This window comes from Gobio gobio (assembly GCF_949357685.1).
Source record: "Gobio gobio genome assembly, chromosome: 23".
Classification (NCBI taxonomy): domain Eukaryota; kingdom Metazoa; phylum Chordata; class Actinopteri; order Cypriniformes; family Gobionidae; genus Gobio; species Gobio gobio.
Window position 1 is genome coordinate 36,903,730 of NC_137119.1, and position 15,941 is coordinate 36,919,670.

At 36.6% G+C, this 15,941-nt stretch overlaps 1 protein-coding gene across 3 annotated transcripts in view; it reads left to right on the top strand.

Annotated features, from left to right (window-relative positions):
- Window positions 1-12,508, top strand: part of rb1cc1 (RB1-inducible coiled-coil 1) — a 28,941-nt gene extending 16,433 nt beyond the window's left edge. For all 3 annotated transcript variants that reach the window (XM_079806136.1, XM_079806137.1, XM_079806138.1), the window contains exons 15-23: window positions 2,454-2,631; window positions 5,019-5,127; window positions 5,267-5,549; window positions 9,067-9,118; window positions 9,198-9,245; window positions 10,267-10,325; window positions 10,409-10,536; window positions 10,878-10,948; window positions 11,322-12,508. In XM_079806136.1, coding sequence (XP_079662262.1) covers window positions 2,454-2,631; window positions 5,019-5,127; window positions 5,267-5,549; window positions 9,067-9,118; window positions 9,198-9,245; window positions 10,267-10,325; window positions 10,409-10,536; window positions 10,878-10,948; window positions 11,322-11,399 — 1,006 coding nt within the window. In that variant the 3' untranslated portion in view covers window positions 11,400-12,508. The remainder of the gene's footprint in view (window positions 1-2,453; window positions 2,632-5,018; window positions 5,128-5,266; window positions 5,550-9,066; window positions 9,119-9,197; window positions 9,246-10,266; window positions 10,326-10,408; window positions 10,537-10,877; window positions 10,949-11,321) is intronic.
- The last annotated feature ends 3,433 nt before the right edge of the window (window positions 12,509-15,941 follow it).

Genomic DNA, 15,941 nt, shown 5'->3' on the forward strand with positions numbered 1-15,941 from the left:
TCAGGTATTCTATTCAATTTCCCAAGAAAAGACTTTTGGCTGGTGGATGATAAAATGGGCAATTATCTATCCTCACTCTTATCTATTAGCCTTAATTTGAAGGAGCAATCTGTGAAATACACTATGAAAGACATCTCTTATGCTGCATTTATTTGATCAAAAATACTGCAAAAACTGTAATATTGTGAATTAACTTTGTAATATTGAAGGAACTGTTTTATTTTTATTTATTTATTCCTGCGATGGCAAAGCAGAATTTTAAGCTTCATTACTCCAGTCTTCAGAAATCATTCTAATATGCTGATTTGCTGCTCAAGAAACTTAAACCTATTATTATTATCAATGTTGAAAACAGTGCTGCTGCTGCTTAATATTTTTTGGAAGCTGCGATACTTTTTCAGGATTCTTTGATGAATAGAAAGTTTAAAAAAAGAACAGCATTTATTTGAAATGGACTCTTTTGTAACATCATAAAGGCCTTTACTGTCACTTTTGAGCTATTTAATGCATCCTTTCTGAATAAAATGATCAAATCTTATTGACCCCAAACTTTTGAATGGTAGTGTATCTAGGCCCCAACATTTTTGAATGGGTTCTTTTTACTTGGGCAAGCAGTTTTGTAGAAGCAAATATTCCTCACGTTTTGTTTTTAAAAAATGTAAAATCGTGTTTTTAACATGGTTTTGAATTTGATAACAATTTCACTTTCTTTTTGATTTGGTCATGAAGAACTCAATAAATCTTGCACTTTTGTGTAAGGAAAGCATCTGCCGAGGACAACTGAAATGACACTGAAACAATGCTGTTCTAGTCCATTCAAATAAAAGCCTCTTCCTCTAACTTTACTGTTAATTAAAAGCAGAAAACACACTGGCAACGTGCATTCACTTACTCTTTCTGATTTCATTCACTCTAGTGAATAATTAGCACATCAAAAAGACTGAACAAAAACTGTGAACCGTTTCATTAAAACATTTCTTAAGTAGAAATTAGCAAGAAATATGATAACCCTGTTACATGTGCCAGTAAAATAGGGATTAATTAAAAACAGGAAACAGATTTTGTGTTTAAAGCTTATACCAATCCCAGTAAATTGGAGTTTTTTGAATATTTATTTATTTATTTATTCTGGTGACCAACAAGAAACACTTTAGAAAAAGAGTGTATGGCACTCAATTATATAATTCTCTTGACTAGTTAAGGAAAGGTTGTAGGTTCAAACTAGAGGGCTGCATTGGGATTGAGTCCCGCCGGGTCCCGCGGGACCCAACGTAAATCTTGCGGGAGCGGGCGGTTTGAATTTTGCTGCGGGCGGGAATGGGCGGCTAAAAAAAACGCAGCGGGAATCGGCGGGATAGGGAGGTTGCCTAACGACATGATGGAGAAGATGTCAATAGATGATGTAGAAAAGAACCTCAAACGAGGTATTTACAGCACAAAAGCTAAACAAGGAAAGTCTGACATTTGGAGAAGTTTCTCAATTGTTTTGTTAGGCAAAATCATGCGGTATAACGTTATATGTATCCACATATTGCGCAGCTGGCAAATACATAGCTACTTGATCATACCTCACCAAAAACGCTCAGCACTCCCCGCAGGTCAAGTAGACTGTTTGGTGTTTTTGACAAACAATACATAGAAGTTTAGTGAGTGGAAATGGATTGTTTCTAAATGTCCGTTTGCTATTTTGTGTTCACATTACGTTCTGTTGGAGCATGTTTTCTCCTGGTTTCCTTTCAGTCGGTCACGTTCGACGTACGTCGGAACTGACCGACGAATTGGGATCTGTTTTTGTTTCTCAATCGGTTTTTCTGTTTTGCAAAGCAGTCTATTTTTATGTGCAAAGTTTTTGATAAAAACGAAATTATATTTGAATGTATTTGTCTTTTTCGTTTTTTTTACATGCAGGCCAGGGAAACGAAACAAACAACCCCATGAATCTCTTTAATAATATCAATACAAATACGTGTTTTTTTTCCCCTGCGGGACGGGAGAAGACACAAAATCAATGCATCTCTATTATTGTGCGGGAATAAATTCTCAGAGTTTTGCGGGTGCGGGCGGGAGTGGACATACATATTGCGGGAGCGGGCGGGAGTGTAACACATACGTTGCGGGAGCGGGCGGTAATGGTCAGAAATTCGGCGGGTGCGGGCGGGAGCGGGATGAAGAAAACAGTCCCGCGCAGGGCTCTAGTTCAAACCCTGCAAGTAACAACCTTCAGAGCTTTAGAAAGACACAAAATTGATGCATTTACTTCTACTACATATTAATGATTTGGTGCACAAGATGAAAAGAAAATGTTTTTCCTTCAAAACATAACAACTTGCTCTACTTCTGATTTTGCATTGTGTAATTTTTTAGAAGGAAAAATCAGCGAATTGACTTCTTAGTGTAATGAATGCAAAGCCAGGTTCGATGGGATCGATTTTCATGCATCTTCTGTGTTTCAGAGTGGCAGCTTCTGTAGAGCAGACAGAGGCTGGTGTGGAGGCCGGCGCTGCATTGTCACTAGTCAGTGGCCAGTGGACCGAGGAGAGGGCATCGCTCTTGGCCAAACTAGAGATCCTGGAACGCACAAAGAATGAGGAGATGCAGAACCTGAAGACTTCGCTCACTGCTGAACAGCAGGTTAGCAATAAGATTTGAACTACTGGAATTTTGGTATTAGCTCCATTTGAATTGCTAAGTTGGCTTTTTTCATTGCAATTAAGTTACTGACAAACCAAAAAGTTTTGCATACTTGATGACAGTTTTAGCTACAAAAATGTGGGAGTTTTTGGGCCAGTTAGCGAAACTGTTGAAACTACATCTTACTTATCTTATTATACTTAACAAATTAGGGGCCAGATTTACTAAACAGGGCAAATTAGTGTGAAAGCGCAAAAAAACGTGAAAAGCTCTGTGCGTGATCTACTGACAACACGCAAATGAAAGAACACAGACGCAGCCGGATCATTTCCATTATGACTAACACAGTCTACCAGTTAGCGTCTGGTTTAAGACAGCTTTAAGTCTGCTTTTTTGGGGTGGTAAATAATGGTGCAAACACCAGTTCATTGACGAGCGCAAATCTTATTAAATCACCTGGCATGATTCATTTTAATAGCCTGGTCCTACCAGACTCTCATACATTTTATTTGTACAGATAGTCTGGCCACTCTCCATTGACAAGTGTTTACTTCCTTGAAGACGGGGACTCTGTTGAAGTTTAAAACTATTGGATCTGCCCAGAGCCACTCTGGATCTGCCATAACCAATCGCTAACGTTTGGTCGTGACATATGTCATGCGTTCGCTTTAGCCAACTCCTTCACCACTAACAGGGTTTTCCTGAACCCTGTGGGGAGGAGGGCCACAACATCATGGCCAACAACAAAACTCTGCAAAGATTGTTCTTGCTCCAGCTTCAACTTCTGGATATTCGGCAGCGTTGCCACAACGGACCAAATGGCTTCGCTCGCATCTTTCTCCGCCGCCATTAATGAACTACAACTCAAACTAGCGCACGGCATCAACGTCATCGTTTGCTGATTGGACCGGTTAAAATTTGGCCGGAGAAAACCAGCCAATATACCGAAAAAACCAGATGACGTACTGAAGGTAAAGGAAAATTGAGCGGAAGTACATAGGAAGGCGGAGCCAGGCTATCATTTTAATACTCTCCTCCCATAAATTTTGCGTCTGAAAGGAAAACTCCTACAAATGCATATGCAACAAGGTCAGCTGCAAAAATAACCCTGTCCACTCCTTTTCAGTGCATATTTTTCACTGCATGTCTTTAGTAAATCCTGAAAGTAGTTTTTTAATGCCAAAAGAGGGTTTGCGCTAGTACAAGCTGTTAGTAAATCTGGCCCTTAAAACTGAATATAAAAAATGGAAATGTAGTTGTTTCAAATTGTGCTGAAATAGTTAATAATCATACTTCAATTGGCTGACATCAATAATAGTACAAGTCTGGGTAAGTAATTAAAATTACAAGTAAATAAAATAAGGGTGCTTTCACATCTCTAGTTTGGTTCATTTGGTCCAAACCAAGGGCAAACAATTATACATTGTAGCATTTTTCAGCTTTTTTGGTTCCTTTTCACACCACACTGACTGCTTTGGTCCGAACCAGTTGAAACAAACCAAAATGCAGTCACATGACAACATCCACATCACTCATTGGCCATGGCGTATTTCCTAAACTGCGACTGCGCGGGCTGGTTTTGTCCCTGGCCATAATCTATTACATTGTTTGTATACACCACAATATGCAAACAATACATTTCTATAATGAAGCGTGGATGCAGCTTGAAAACAACGCTCTAATGCACTGCAAACGGCGAGCGCGCATCGCTCGTCACTTCAAGCGAAGATCGCGCTGTTCTTGTGAGTTTTCGAAAGTTGGGACCTAATATGGTCATCAGACCAAATTTCTATGAGGCTCCGCATCTCCGCACTACTCCAACTTTGTCCGCGAGCTGCCATGCTAAAAGTGCAAACTGTCAACAAACACTTCGTCATCACATAATGCACAGCGCAGCTGACTACGGCAGCTGGTTTAGTCCAAAAATGATCTGTACTTTTTGCAGTTGGGTCTGTTCGAGGTCGGACCACGTTCTCACCACAAACAAAGCGCTCCAGAGTTCGTTTGAAAGCGTACCGAGACCACCTCTTCTAGGAGGTCTCGGTACGCTTGTTTGGTCCGCTTTTGGTGCGCACCCGAGTGCTATTACTGCTTTCACACCTGACCAAACGAACCGCACCAAAGGGGAAAACGAACTCTAGTGCGATTCAACCGAACTAAATGAGGCAGGTGTGAAATATAAGTAATGTTTTGCCTTGTGTGCGCCATTGTTTTCCGGAAAAAAGTGTGCATTTAATATAGTTTTCACTGAATTACGTCATTGAATCAACTTGCATAATAGCTGTATATTTTCCAGTGAAAAAAATCTGAACTGCCTGAAAATATTAGTATTGTTGATCCCTGTAACTTTTTGTGACCTAATAATGTTTTGTGCCGTTCACTCCTAGACGAACTTCAATACTGTTCTGACTCGGGAGAAACTCAAGAAAGAGCAAATCATCAACGATCTCACAGAGAAGCTCAAAAACGTGATGCAGCAACAGGAGAAAGATAAAGGTATAACATTTTATTTTTATCTTATCATTTGGAAAGAATTTCTACTTGTTTTTTTTTCAAAGATCTGTTACCAAACTGCAATGAGACCAATAAATGTTCTCATGACCATTGCCCTCTGTGTTTTGTTGTTTCCCTGAAGGCCTGATCGAAACACTCTCCGAGGACCGCGCCTCCATCCTTCAAGAGAAGAAACAGATGGAGGAGGAACTCAACCGTCTGCGAAGCACCGTCCTCGTCTCTTCATCCTTCTTTCCGCCCAATCCCATCCCTGTCATCACGGAGACTCACGGCGCCTGTGGCCCCGCCCACACAGAAGTTCTGTCGCCGTCCACCCTTGACACAGAAAGACTGGCGTCCATGGCTGCATTCAGAGATGAGGAGAGGGTGGAGTCGGCTGTGGAGGCCAGCATGATGACAGTGCAGTAAGCATCTGTGCTGATGTATTCATACTAGAGCTAAAATAATAAACCCTGAACCCTGAAAAACAGAACTACCACATGTAACTTTAACAAACTGGCTACAACACCACACAGAGTGCATGGCAATAAAATTATCTAGAAGTTGGTTTGAAATTATTCATTTTATACTAGCAGTACAACGGACTGTTGTTCATAGTTTTTTCCTATTTTTAGACACAGCTTCTCATTCAGCAGCATTCAATACTGTAGAACAACAAACCACACCATTGTAAAGTATATAATAAAATGATAAAAATATATAAGCTGAATAAGCTTTAACAATACGCTTGATTTTGCATTCTCTTGTAGCAACAAAGTCAAAGTTTTGCTTAGATGCATTTTTTATTTTATATAACATTTTTGGAATAATTACAAAGAAAAAACAAGTTGATTTTCATTTTATTATTTCCAAAAATACACACACACTCCAGCTTCTCATGTCAAAAAAATAAATACATATATATATATATATATATATATATATATATATATATATATATATATATATATATATATATATATATATATATATATATATATATATATATATATATATATATATATATATATATATATATATATATATATATATATATATATATATATATATATTAGGGCTGGGTAAAAAAATATCGATTTCTCGATTTTAATCGATTCTCACTTTTACAAAACAATATCGATTCTTAAATCCTAAGAATCGATAAGTAGTTTCAAAAACATAAATACCGTTATGGCGCTGTGGCGTGAGATCGCTCTGCCGCAGCTCAGCTTAAGAGAACCAGCAGCGCGGAGCAAACATGAACGGATCTTCTCTTCCGCCTTAATACCAGTAACAGCGCGAAATAAACACGAATGATCTTCTGAAAGTGTGTTAAAAGATACAGGACAACTTACCGAAATCCGTATCATGTCACATAGAATCAATCACTCAGTGTTTCAACCGCAGAAAGACACAAGTAAAACGGCTTACAAGTAAATGTCACGTAACTTCATTACCTCAGAAAAACCATATCCAGTGTCCAAAAACTCGTTAGTCAGCTAGAAAAATGAACTCGAGAGGAGCATTTTGCTAATTATATGCACCACATTACATAGGATATTCATTGTCAATATTCTTCAATATTTAATAAATGTGGCAAGTTTTTATGCCACCCTTTAAATGTTTATATTTAAAAAAACAGTGAAGAAATCGATGAAGAAGTGGTGAAGAAAGAGCTAAGCCGTAAGGCGAAGCTCTCGATTTACCGGTCAATCTACGTTCCTACTCTCACCTATGGTCATGAGCTTTGGGTCATGACCGAAAGGACAAGATCCCGGATACAGGCGGCCGAAATGAGCTTTCTCCGCAGGGTGGCTGGGCGCTCCCTTAGAGATAGGGTGAGAAGCTCAGTCACTCGGGAGGAACTCGGAGTAGAGCCGCTGCTCCTCCACATCGAGAGGGGTCAGCTGAGGTGGCTCGGGCATCTGTTCCGGATGCCTCCTGAACGCCTTCCCGGGAAGGTGTTTCGGGCATGTCCAACCGGGAGGAGGCCCCGGGGAAGACCTAGGACATGCTGGAGGGACTATGTCTCCCGGCTGGCCTGGGAACGCCTCGGTGTCCCCCCGGAAGAGCTGGAGGAAGTGTCTAGGGAGAGGGAAGTCTGGGCATCTCTGCTTAGACTGCTGCCCCCGCGACCCGGCCCTGGATAAAGCGGAAGAAGATGGATGGATGGATGGATGGATTTAAAAAAACCTAATTGGCGTAGAATTATGATTATGTAATTTGTACAGTTAATATTTTAACTTTATTATTATATAAAAAAACATAATTTAGTGTCATTTAAGTGTTTGTATACAAATCAGTTAATTTTTACTTTCAATATTAGTAGGCTAATGTATCAACTGACTCCCATAGTTTACAACATTAGTTCAGAAATTAGTTTTCCTTGAGAAAATTTTCCATGTATTATACCTGACACATATCCAAAATAATCGATATTGAGTTGAATCGAAAAGAATCGAATCGAAAGCTTGTGAATCGAAATTGAATCGAATTGTGAAATTTGTGTCATTACCCAGCCCTAATATATATATATATATATATATTCCTTATTTGTGCTGAAATGCCTATAAAACTGAGATGCTAGATGTAGATGCTAGTTTTGAACAGAATTTTTGATATATATTTGATATATATATACTGTGTGTATATATACTGTGTCTGTGTGTGTATATATATATATATATATACACACACACATATATATATATTATTTATTTATTTATTTATTGAAATATTACAATTTAAAATAACTGTTTTTAACTGAATGATTTCTGAAGGATCATCAATGATGCTGAATTCAGCTTTGATCACAGGAAAACATTACATTTTTAATATTACAGTTTTTTTTTGTATTTTTAATTAAATAAATGCAGCCTTGGTGAGCAGAAGAAACTTGTTTTAAAAACATTACAAATCTTACCGATCCCAAACTTTTGAACGGCAGTTTTATATATATATTATATATATTTATATATATATTAGGGCTGTCAAAAGATTAATCGCGATTAATCGCATCCAAAATAAAAGTTTGTGTTTACATAATATATGTGTGTGTACTTACTTAATTATTATTTATATATAAATACACACACAAGCATGTATATATTTAAGAAATATTTGCATGTATATACTGTATATACATTTATATAATCTATAATATATATAAATATAAATGTTTTATATATAAAAATAATATTTTTTTCTTAAATATATACATGCTTGTGTGTGTATTTATATATAAATAATAATTAACAGAGTACACACACATATATTATGTAAACACAAACTTTTATTTTGGATGCAAGTAATCGCGATTAACCCTAATATATGTACACACACACACACACACACACACACACACACACACACACACACACACACACACACACACACACACACACACACACACACACACACACACACACACACACACACACACACACACACACACACACACACACACACACAACACACAAACACACAAACACACAAACACACACACACACACACACACACACACACACACATACATATATACATTTGGGAACAACAGAATGGAGTGCAGGCTATCGGTATGCATCACTAACCAAACAATTGTTAGAAAACATTTACTTGTGATTTAAAGTATGCAAGGAGGATATGTTGTTGAAGAGGGGCAAGACCGTGTTTTGTAGACCTTTTTGTAGAGCTGAATGAATGTATCTGAGACAGGAAAGCACAGTAGATCAGATAGAAGAGGGGAGATGTGAGTCGAGCGGTTGCTGTAAGTGAGGAATCTTAAGCAGTTTCCTTTTATGAACAAGAAATGTTGTTTTTGGTCTTATCACAGTAATGAAGTTGCCTGCTCTGTCATTTTATTGCTTTTGAGAAAATGTTCAAGTTTCACTGAGTTAGTGAACTGTGTTTTTTGTGAAATTTACCTAGTGTATTTTGTTTCAGTGACAACTCCCTGCTATCTGAAGAGAAACAGCGCATACTGATTTTGGAAAGGGTAATTCACTTTCACATGTAGATGTTTTATAGATAAGCTTTAATCATTGCATTTCTTAAATATATTATTTGTGTTTCAGACCTTACATATGAAGGAGGAAGAGAACAAAAGACTTAGTCAAAGATTGGTAAATATATGTATTTTTATTTATACAGTATGTGAGTGAGTGTGTGTGTGCTTGCTTTGGCTCTTATATTTCATCTAAATGTGTTAATTGTATGAGAACATCATTTAACATCGTTTAAATTGATCATTTGATTTGGGTCCTTTGTGCTTGATCTCAGTTTATAATTGACCACTTGAACGGTCAATTAAAATCAGTAATTAGTGTAAATAGAACAATACACACTCAATTAATGCAGGTCCGCGACTGACACAGGAACGCTCGTGTCATTTTGAAGAAAAAACTAAAACGTAAATACTTATAATGAATTACAAATGCATATCTTTCTTTATATTAGATCTTTTTATGTCTATAAGCAAAATACTGTAGATATGCTGGTATAACTGTATACTGTGCAACTCTCACATTATCAGCTGTTAATTAAAACACGAGACTCTTTGATACAAATTAATTACATTTCCCCTGGGACTATTTCTCCAAATAGGTTTAATCTCTTTAGGAAAATTACAATCGCCGTCTTATTGGCCGTGAGACACATCTTATGAGACACGTAACCCACACTTTAGCGTCCTGACAGCTCGGGGCAGATTCACAAGATGAATCTAGCCTGAAAAACAACTCTGAAATGTGCCTGTGTAATTGAATTTCAGCTCAATTTACAAACAAGCTCGAAATGAAACGGACGCGTTTAAATCCCACATTTCTTTATTATCTATCTACGTTACAATGCATTTTAGATACTCATTGTTCTGTTTCTATTGTGTGTTTTAAGTATTTACCACCAATGCATGCTGTTTAATGGACTGTTCTACTCCTTACCACTAGATGGCACACATACATTTGTTTTAGGCACAACAAGCACTGGAAGCATTTATGAGATTCAACATTGCATTTAACCAAAATAGATTTTTTTGCACTATAATGCATGCAGTTTTATTTTGAGATTATATAGTGTATGTATGCAACATCACACATACATTTACTAGTGTAAATCTCACCTGAATCTAACAATTTTGTTTTACAGATGTCACAGAGTATGTCGTCCGTGTCGTCACGGCACTCTGAGAAAATCGCCATTCGAGAGTAAGCATTCTTGGATATTAGCACTAATGATCTGAACCGCTATTTTACCCCTCCAGCTCATTTGAAAACCCCTCCTTTTGTAGTTTTCAGGTGGGCGACTTGGTTCTCATAATCCTGGACGAGAGGCACGATAATTACGTTCTCTTCACTGTTGGTCCCACCCTTTATTTCCTGCACTCAGAGTCCCTCACTGCACTGGACCTCAAACCAGGTCAGTCACACACACGACAGGAATACTTAATTAAGGAACAGGTGGATTTTATATATATTCGGTTTTACATATTTGAAACAATTTTGCTCAGTCAAGATGGTTTTGCATTCACCATATTCTTTCATTGCTCTTCTTCAACTTATTTATTCTTATTTAATAATGATTAAAATATATGTATCATTGCAAATGTTTTTTTTTATTTTTAATGTTCCAGTTGAATTTATGTGTGACATGAATGATGACAGAGGAAAATTGTATTCCTGATAACGTGTTTTGTTGTAGTATTTTAAATAAAGCACCTTTTTCATATCGTATATCAACAATACTATTTTTTTTTTTAGCGACAGGAGCAACAAGACGGCCGTGGGTTTTAGGAAAAGTCATGGAGAAGGAATATTGCCAAGCCAAAAAGGTAACCGGTATTATTATATTATTTATGCAACTGCTCTAAATTTGATTCGATTTGACAAATAATTGACTAGTTTTGGTAATATTGCACTCTCATAATATACCTTCCTTGATGACCAAATAATAGCCGCAATTTTCTGCTCTGTTTTTGGTTAGTATTGGTTATATTTGAGATGCAAATGTTAAAACAATCAACACATTTGCAGATACTTAAAACAGTGCATGGTGATTTAAAATTGTGGATTTAATTCTGTTTTCAAAACCAGCCTCTTATCATTACTGCAGGCACTTATATTAAATCATATATATATTTATTGATTGTTTGATTTTTTAAAACATACTTTAAACGTGTCTCTTTTGTTATTGTCTGTCTCCAGGCCCAAAACCGGTTCAAAGTTCCTCTTGGCACCAAATTCTACAGAGTAAAGGCCGTGCCATGGAACAAGAAAGTGTAACGTGTAAAAAATTTATCATATTGTAAAAAGCGCAGTATGTTTTTATTGCTTTTTTTAAGCAAACTCACTCTTTTTTTTGTCAACCTCAGAAGACAAAACCATTTCACCCCTTTTTATTTTTTGCCTCTGTTGCAAAGCGTTTTATCTCGTTTTTTTATATGCAGAGGATTTGTAAATGCGGACCAAATGATTCTAACTTTATCGGGGCATTGCCCTCACGTGCGATGGCTCCAAAGCTATCACAACAAGTCTGTAAAATGAACAAAATGTATTTGGATGTTACATATTAGTTCATCATTAATATTATGGGGAGGGGGGGGGGGGGGGGCACTATCACAGTCAGCTTACTTACTTCAGAAGGTTATAAAATATAAATTTATTGTAAATGTTATCAGAGGAATGGTCATGGCATGCATATAGATAATATTTTCTTTAATTTACTCGTCTGGATATGCGTTGTAGTCGGAGGTATCGGTAAAAACCTGCTGATTGTTACTCACAGCACATTATGACCCGCCTGTTTATTATTATGACGTACATTTGGACTCCCTGGCGCAGAGGCCTCGCAATCCTTCAGATGCACTTTCGGAAAAAAAGACGATGCTTTCGTCGATACAAAAGGGAGGCGTTTGTGCTGTCGAAAACAAGCGTCAAAAGCAAAGCAGCACATATCTTCCCTCTGTTGTAGGATGTTGAAATATAGAAAGTAATATTTCATGTTTGTGAATGTGTGTCTTTATTGAATTTAACGACAACATTGTATATTATTCATCAGATCACACCAGTAACAAAAAAATGACTGTATTGTAAAAGAGTTTAGGATTTTCAAAACAATAAAGGTTTGATCCCAAACTCCTCGCAGTGGATTGCATTACCCACAGCGTCTGTTTTTGGGACACATTTAATTGGTTTGCCACTAGATTGTGTGCGTGTAGTTTTCTTTTTAAAGTTTACATTTTTTTGTTTATGTTTTTTTTTGCCATACCTTTGGGGAAGAGATGCATGTATCTTAAGGCTTTTTTGTTGATCTATTGAATCAAAGTACAATAAAGCTTTGCACTTGGTGCTTGAAGATCAACATCCGTTCTCCGGTAGTTGTGCATAATGATAAAGTTGTGTATGGTCTTTTTTTTGGGGACTGGAAAATAGACTCTTGTTCAAAGATTATAGACCCAAAATATGCCTCGATACTATTTCTCCTCCTATGCAAATGTGCGTACCGCTATGATTGTAAGTACTTGTTTACATAAGTTTTGCAATCATCGCCTATTGATGCTCTTGAGTCATTGGCAACACTTCCAACTGAGCAGAACGGAAGATTTTAAAAGAATTATGCCTCTATTGTGTCAACTAAACTAATGAATAGCAAACAAGCCCATACATGTCAGGAATTAATGGGATCCATTTTATTGCTATTGTCTATCACTTATGTAACACGTTCCGTCTAAAATTAAACCAGTGCCGAGGTACATCGGTTGAGGGAATTATTCCCAACTTAGATGTCTTTCAGCCCGGTCCTTGTCTAATGTTGGCTTTTGTGGGGGCATTAGCTACTGTCGTGTGCTAGCGTTGGCACGCTCTCGCACGCAACAGACTTCAAAAGGGGCTTCGATAGGGGCCCGGGAACGGTACTACCCTCTTGGAGGAGCACGGCGCACCAACATCACTTTCCCAGTTCACAGCGGGGAGCATAGCAGCTCTCCGCCGAGCCTTCGGTACCATGTGGGCCTAGGGGTGTTTCGGCAATGTTTTGCTTTATTTTCTCCGTTTAGCATAAGTCGGCTGTCACATTTGGATGGCGTTTTCATAAATTGATGGTGTGATTCGTAGTATCTCGGGACAGGCCTGAATGACTAAACGCGAGATGCTGAGGTTGCTGGTGAAGGAGAACCATGTGGAATGGACAGCCTCTCAGTGTAAATGTTTACAGCCCCCTACTGTGGAGCCGGGACATGCTAGGCACGACTAGAGCTCGGCGCTGGTGTGACATCCTTCCAAACGGTGTTTGCTTCACCAAAAAGCCGATAATATACTGAATGAACGGTCCAATGACAATGTGGGTGGCCTTGAATCCCTCTCCTCTTCTTTTTTTGCCCTTGTTGTCACTTGTAGTTGTACGGATAGGTTGTACTTTTTAAACTATTCAAGTAAAAATTAATATTACAGTAGTCTTTCTGAAATATGCTTTGGCTCAGGTAACTCGGCTTTATTAATTATAACTTGATTATTAAATAGAAATAACTAATAATAGAATAACATTCGTTTTGATATTTTGGTCACATTTTAAGCCTTTATTTATAATGCATTATAAAAGTATATTTAATTATACCTTGTAATGCGGTCTCATTAATAATTGTAACCACGTTATAGTACACCTTTAGAAAGTATAAAGCATTAAAACGTGACAAAACCAATTTTAGATGTAACCATTAGTCTGTGAATATTATAATGCAATTTTACAATTATTTATGAAAAGATATAATGCATTATGATGTGCATTATGAATACCTTTATAATGAATTGTAGATAAAAGGCTGATATTTTCAAGCCATGTTGACATTTGTTTAATATTAACAATATTATCTTTTGCTTTGTTGGTTGTGGTCTATTACAATACACAATACATTCAATCCATTATGTTTTTGGTGATGTTTCCCCTTCAAAATGATGTCACTTCCAGCTGTATAATGACTGACTTTTGTAAGTATTGTTTTTTAATAGGATCTGAATGAGGACACAGGAAAAACTATACATGTATTATTAATTAAATTAGTGTTTTCGAGATGTATTGCTTGATTAGAGAAGTAGAAATGTAGAAACGCCTGGAATATTTTTTAATAAATTGCCAGCTTTTCATTTTAGAATTGAAACACCCATGCAGGGCAAAAATGACAACATCCCATCAAACCAAAGGTAATTGTTAAATTAAGAATTTGAAATTCACCCCTCTATTGTGATATTGTAATAGAACTTAATTTGATTTCCATCTTTTAATATTGTCAGTTTAATTTTTTGTCACAAAAAAAAAGTCGCCACCTTACATTAAGTACAATCAACTTGGATGTGTAAGTCATTTCACCTTAATAAAATGAGTTTAATCTTGTATAACTTAATTATACATGATGAGAGTGATAACTTTAATGATGAGTTAAAGCAATGTAAAAACATATGTTGTCAACTTATTGATTATACAATCTTTTAGTGTGAAAATGTTCTGCATAATAGGAAAGATCCAGAAACAGGAAACCAGACGAGAAGATGTGAACACTACAGCTGTGTCGGAGCGCATGCATGAACCTCTATGCCAAGGCAAGTACATTGGTTAGACCGATCCAGTGACTTTTATGATTTATTAAGACTCGATGTGATGCGTTCTCATCTAAACTGTAACTCGGCAACAACAGAAACACTGTAACTGAGAAAACGGGTTTTAATTGAATTTTGATTAATTTGAAATCATAGTCATACTGTCTGAGCATAGTTGAGTCAGAGCCATTTGTCACAGGACAGATCATAGTCTATGCAAGATAAATACAGTCATAACTCAGTTTCGACTTAATGTGTATTTGCGGTGTTTTGACATTAAATGTGCGGCTGTGAAGTCAACGCACATATTTTTGCCATTATGTAATGCAAATACGTTTGGAAAGCAATACTTCAGGAGAAATGTGCAATTATATGAATTGTGATCGTTGCTTTGTAATTGTTTTGATAAAGGATGTTATGGAATACACTCAAAATGTTTTTAAAGATTTGAATTGTATTTTAATGGAATAACTGATTAGTTTAATTATTCAATTAAAATATGTAAGGATTATTCAGTTCAATTTAATGGAATTTTACTATTATTTAAATTGCGTACATCTTAAATATTTTTTTTTGTGTATAACTGTACATAACATAAATAAAAAATGTACAGTTTTTACTCATCAAGAAATTATTGGATGTGGAAAATGTCTCTATATAACAGGTTGTTGTAGGGAAGCCTTAAAGAAAAATTGTCTTAATTTTTAGTACAGGTGAAGTGTATTAAGTACATTAAATAGGGTCTGATTTGATTAACTTTAAATTAGATTAGGTTATATTTAATATGTTTGCATATCTTAGAAATGAACTAAGTATAAAAATATTAGCATCATTCACTAAATGTCAATTGGCAACTCTGCTGTCTAAGTAGAGGAGATGTTTGACTTCTGCAATCTTGTCCTGTTTAAAGCTTGATGCTTATAATAACGCCTATTACAAAACTACATAAAACAGCTGTCAACTAATATCCCACCAATTTCTAGTCGATAATAGAGATGGAGCTTTTAGGGGTTTGAGTGGAAAATGATCTCGGCTCAGTATGTCAACACATCAAAATGAAGAAATTAAACAACATTTATTCTTTACATAAGAGATGAGACCTGGAAATAGCTATAATTCCATCAAATTTCCTTCTTTGTGTGTGGAAATTGAGCAACAGATTTTGGCTCTGTAATATACAGCCTCTCAAAAGATTCTTTTATTGCTGCGCACATTCAAACCGATCATTAAACAGAC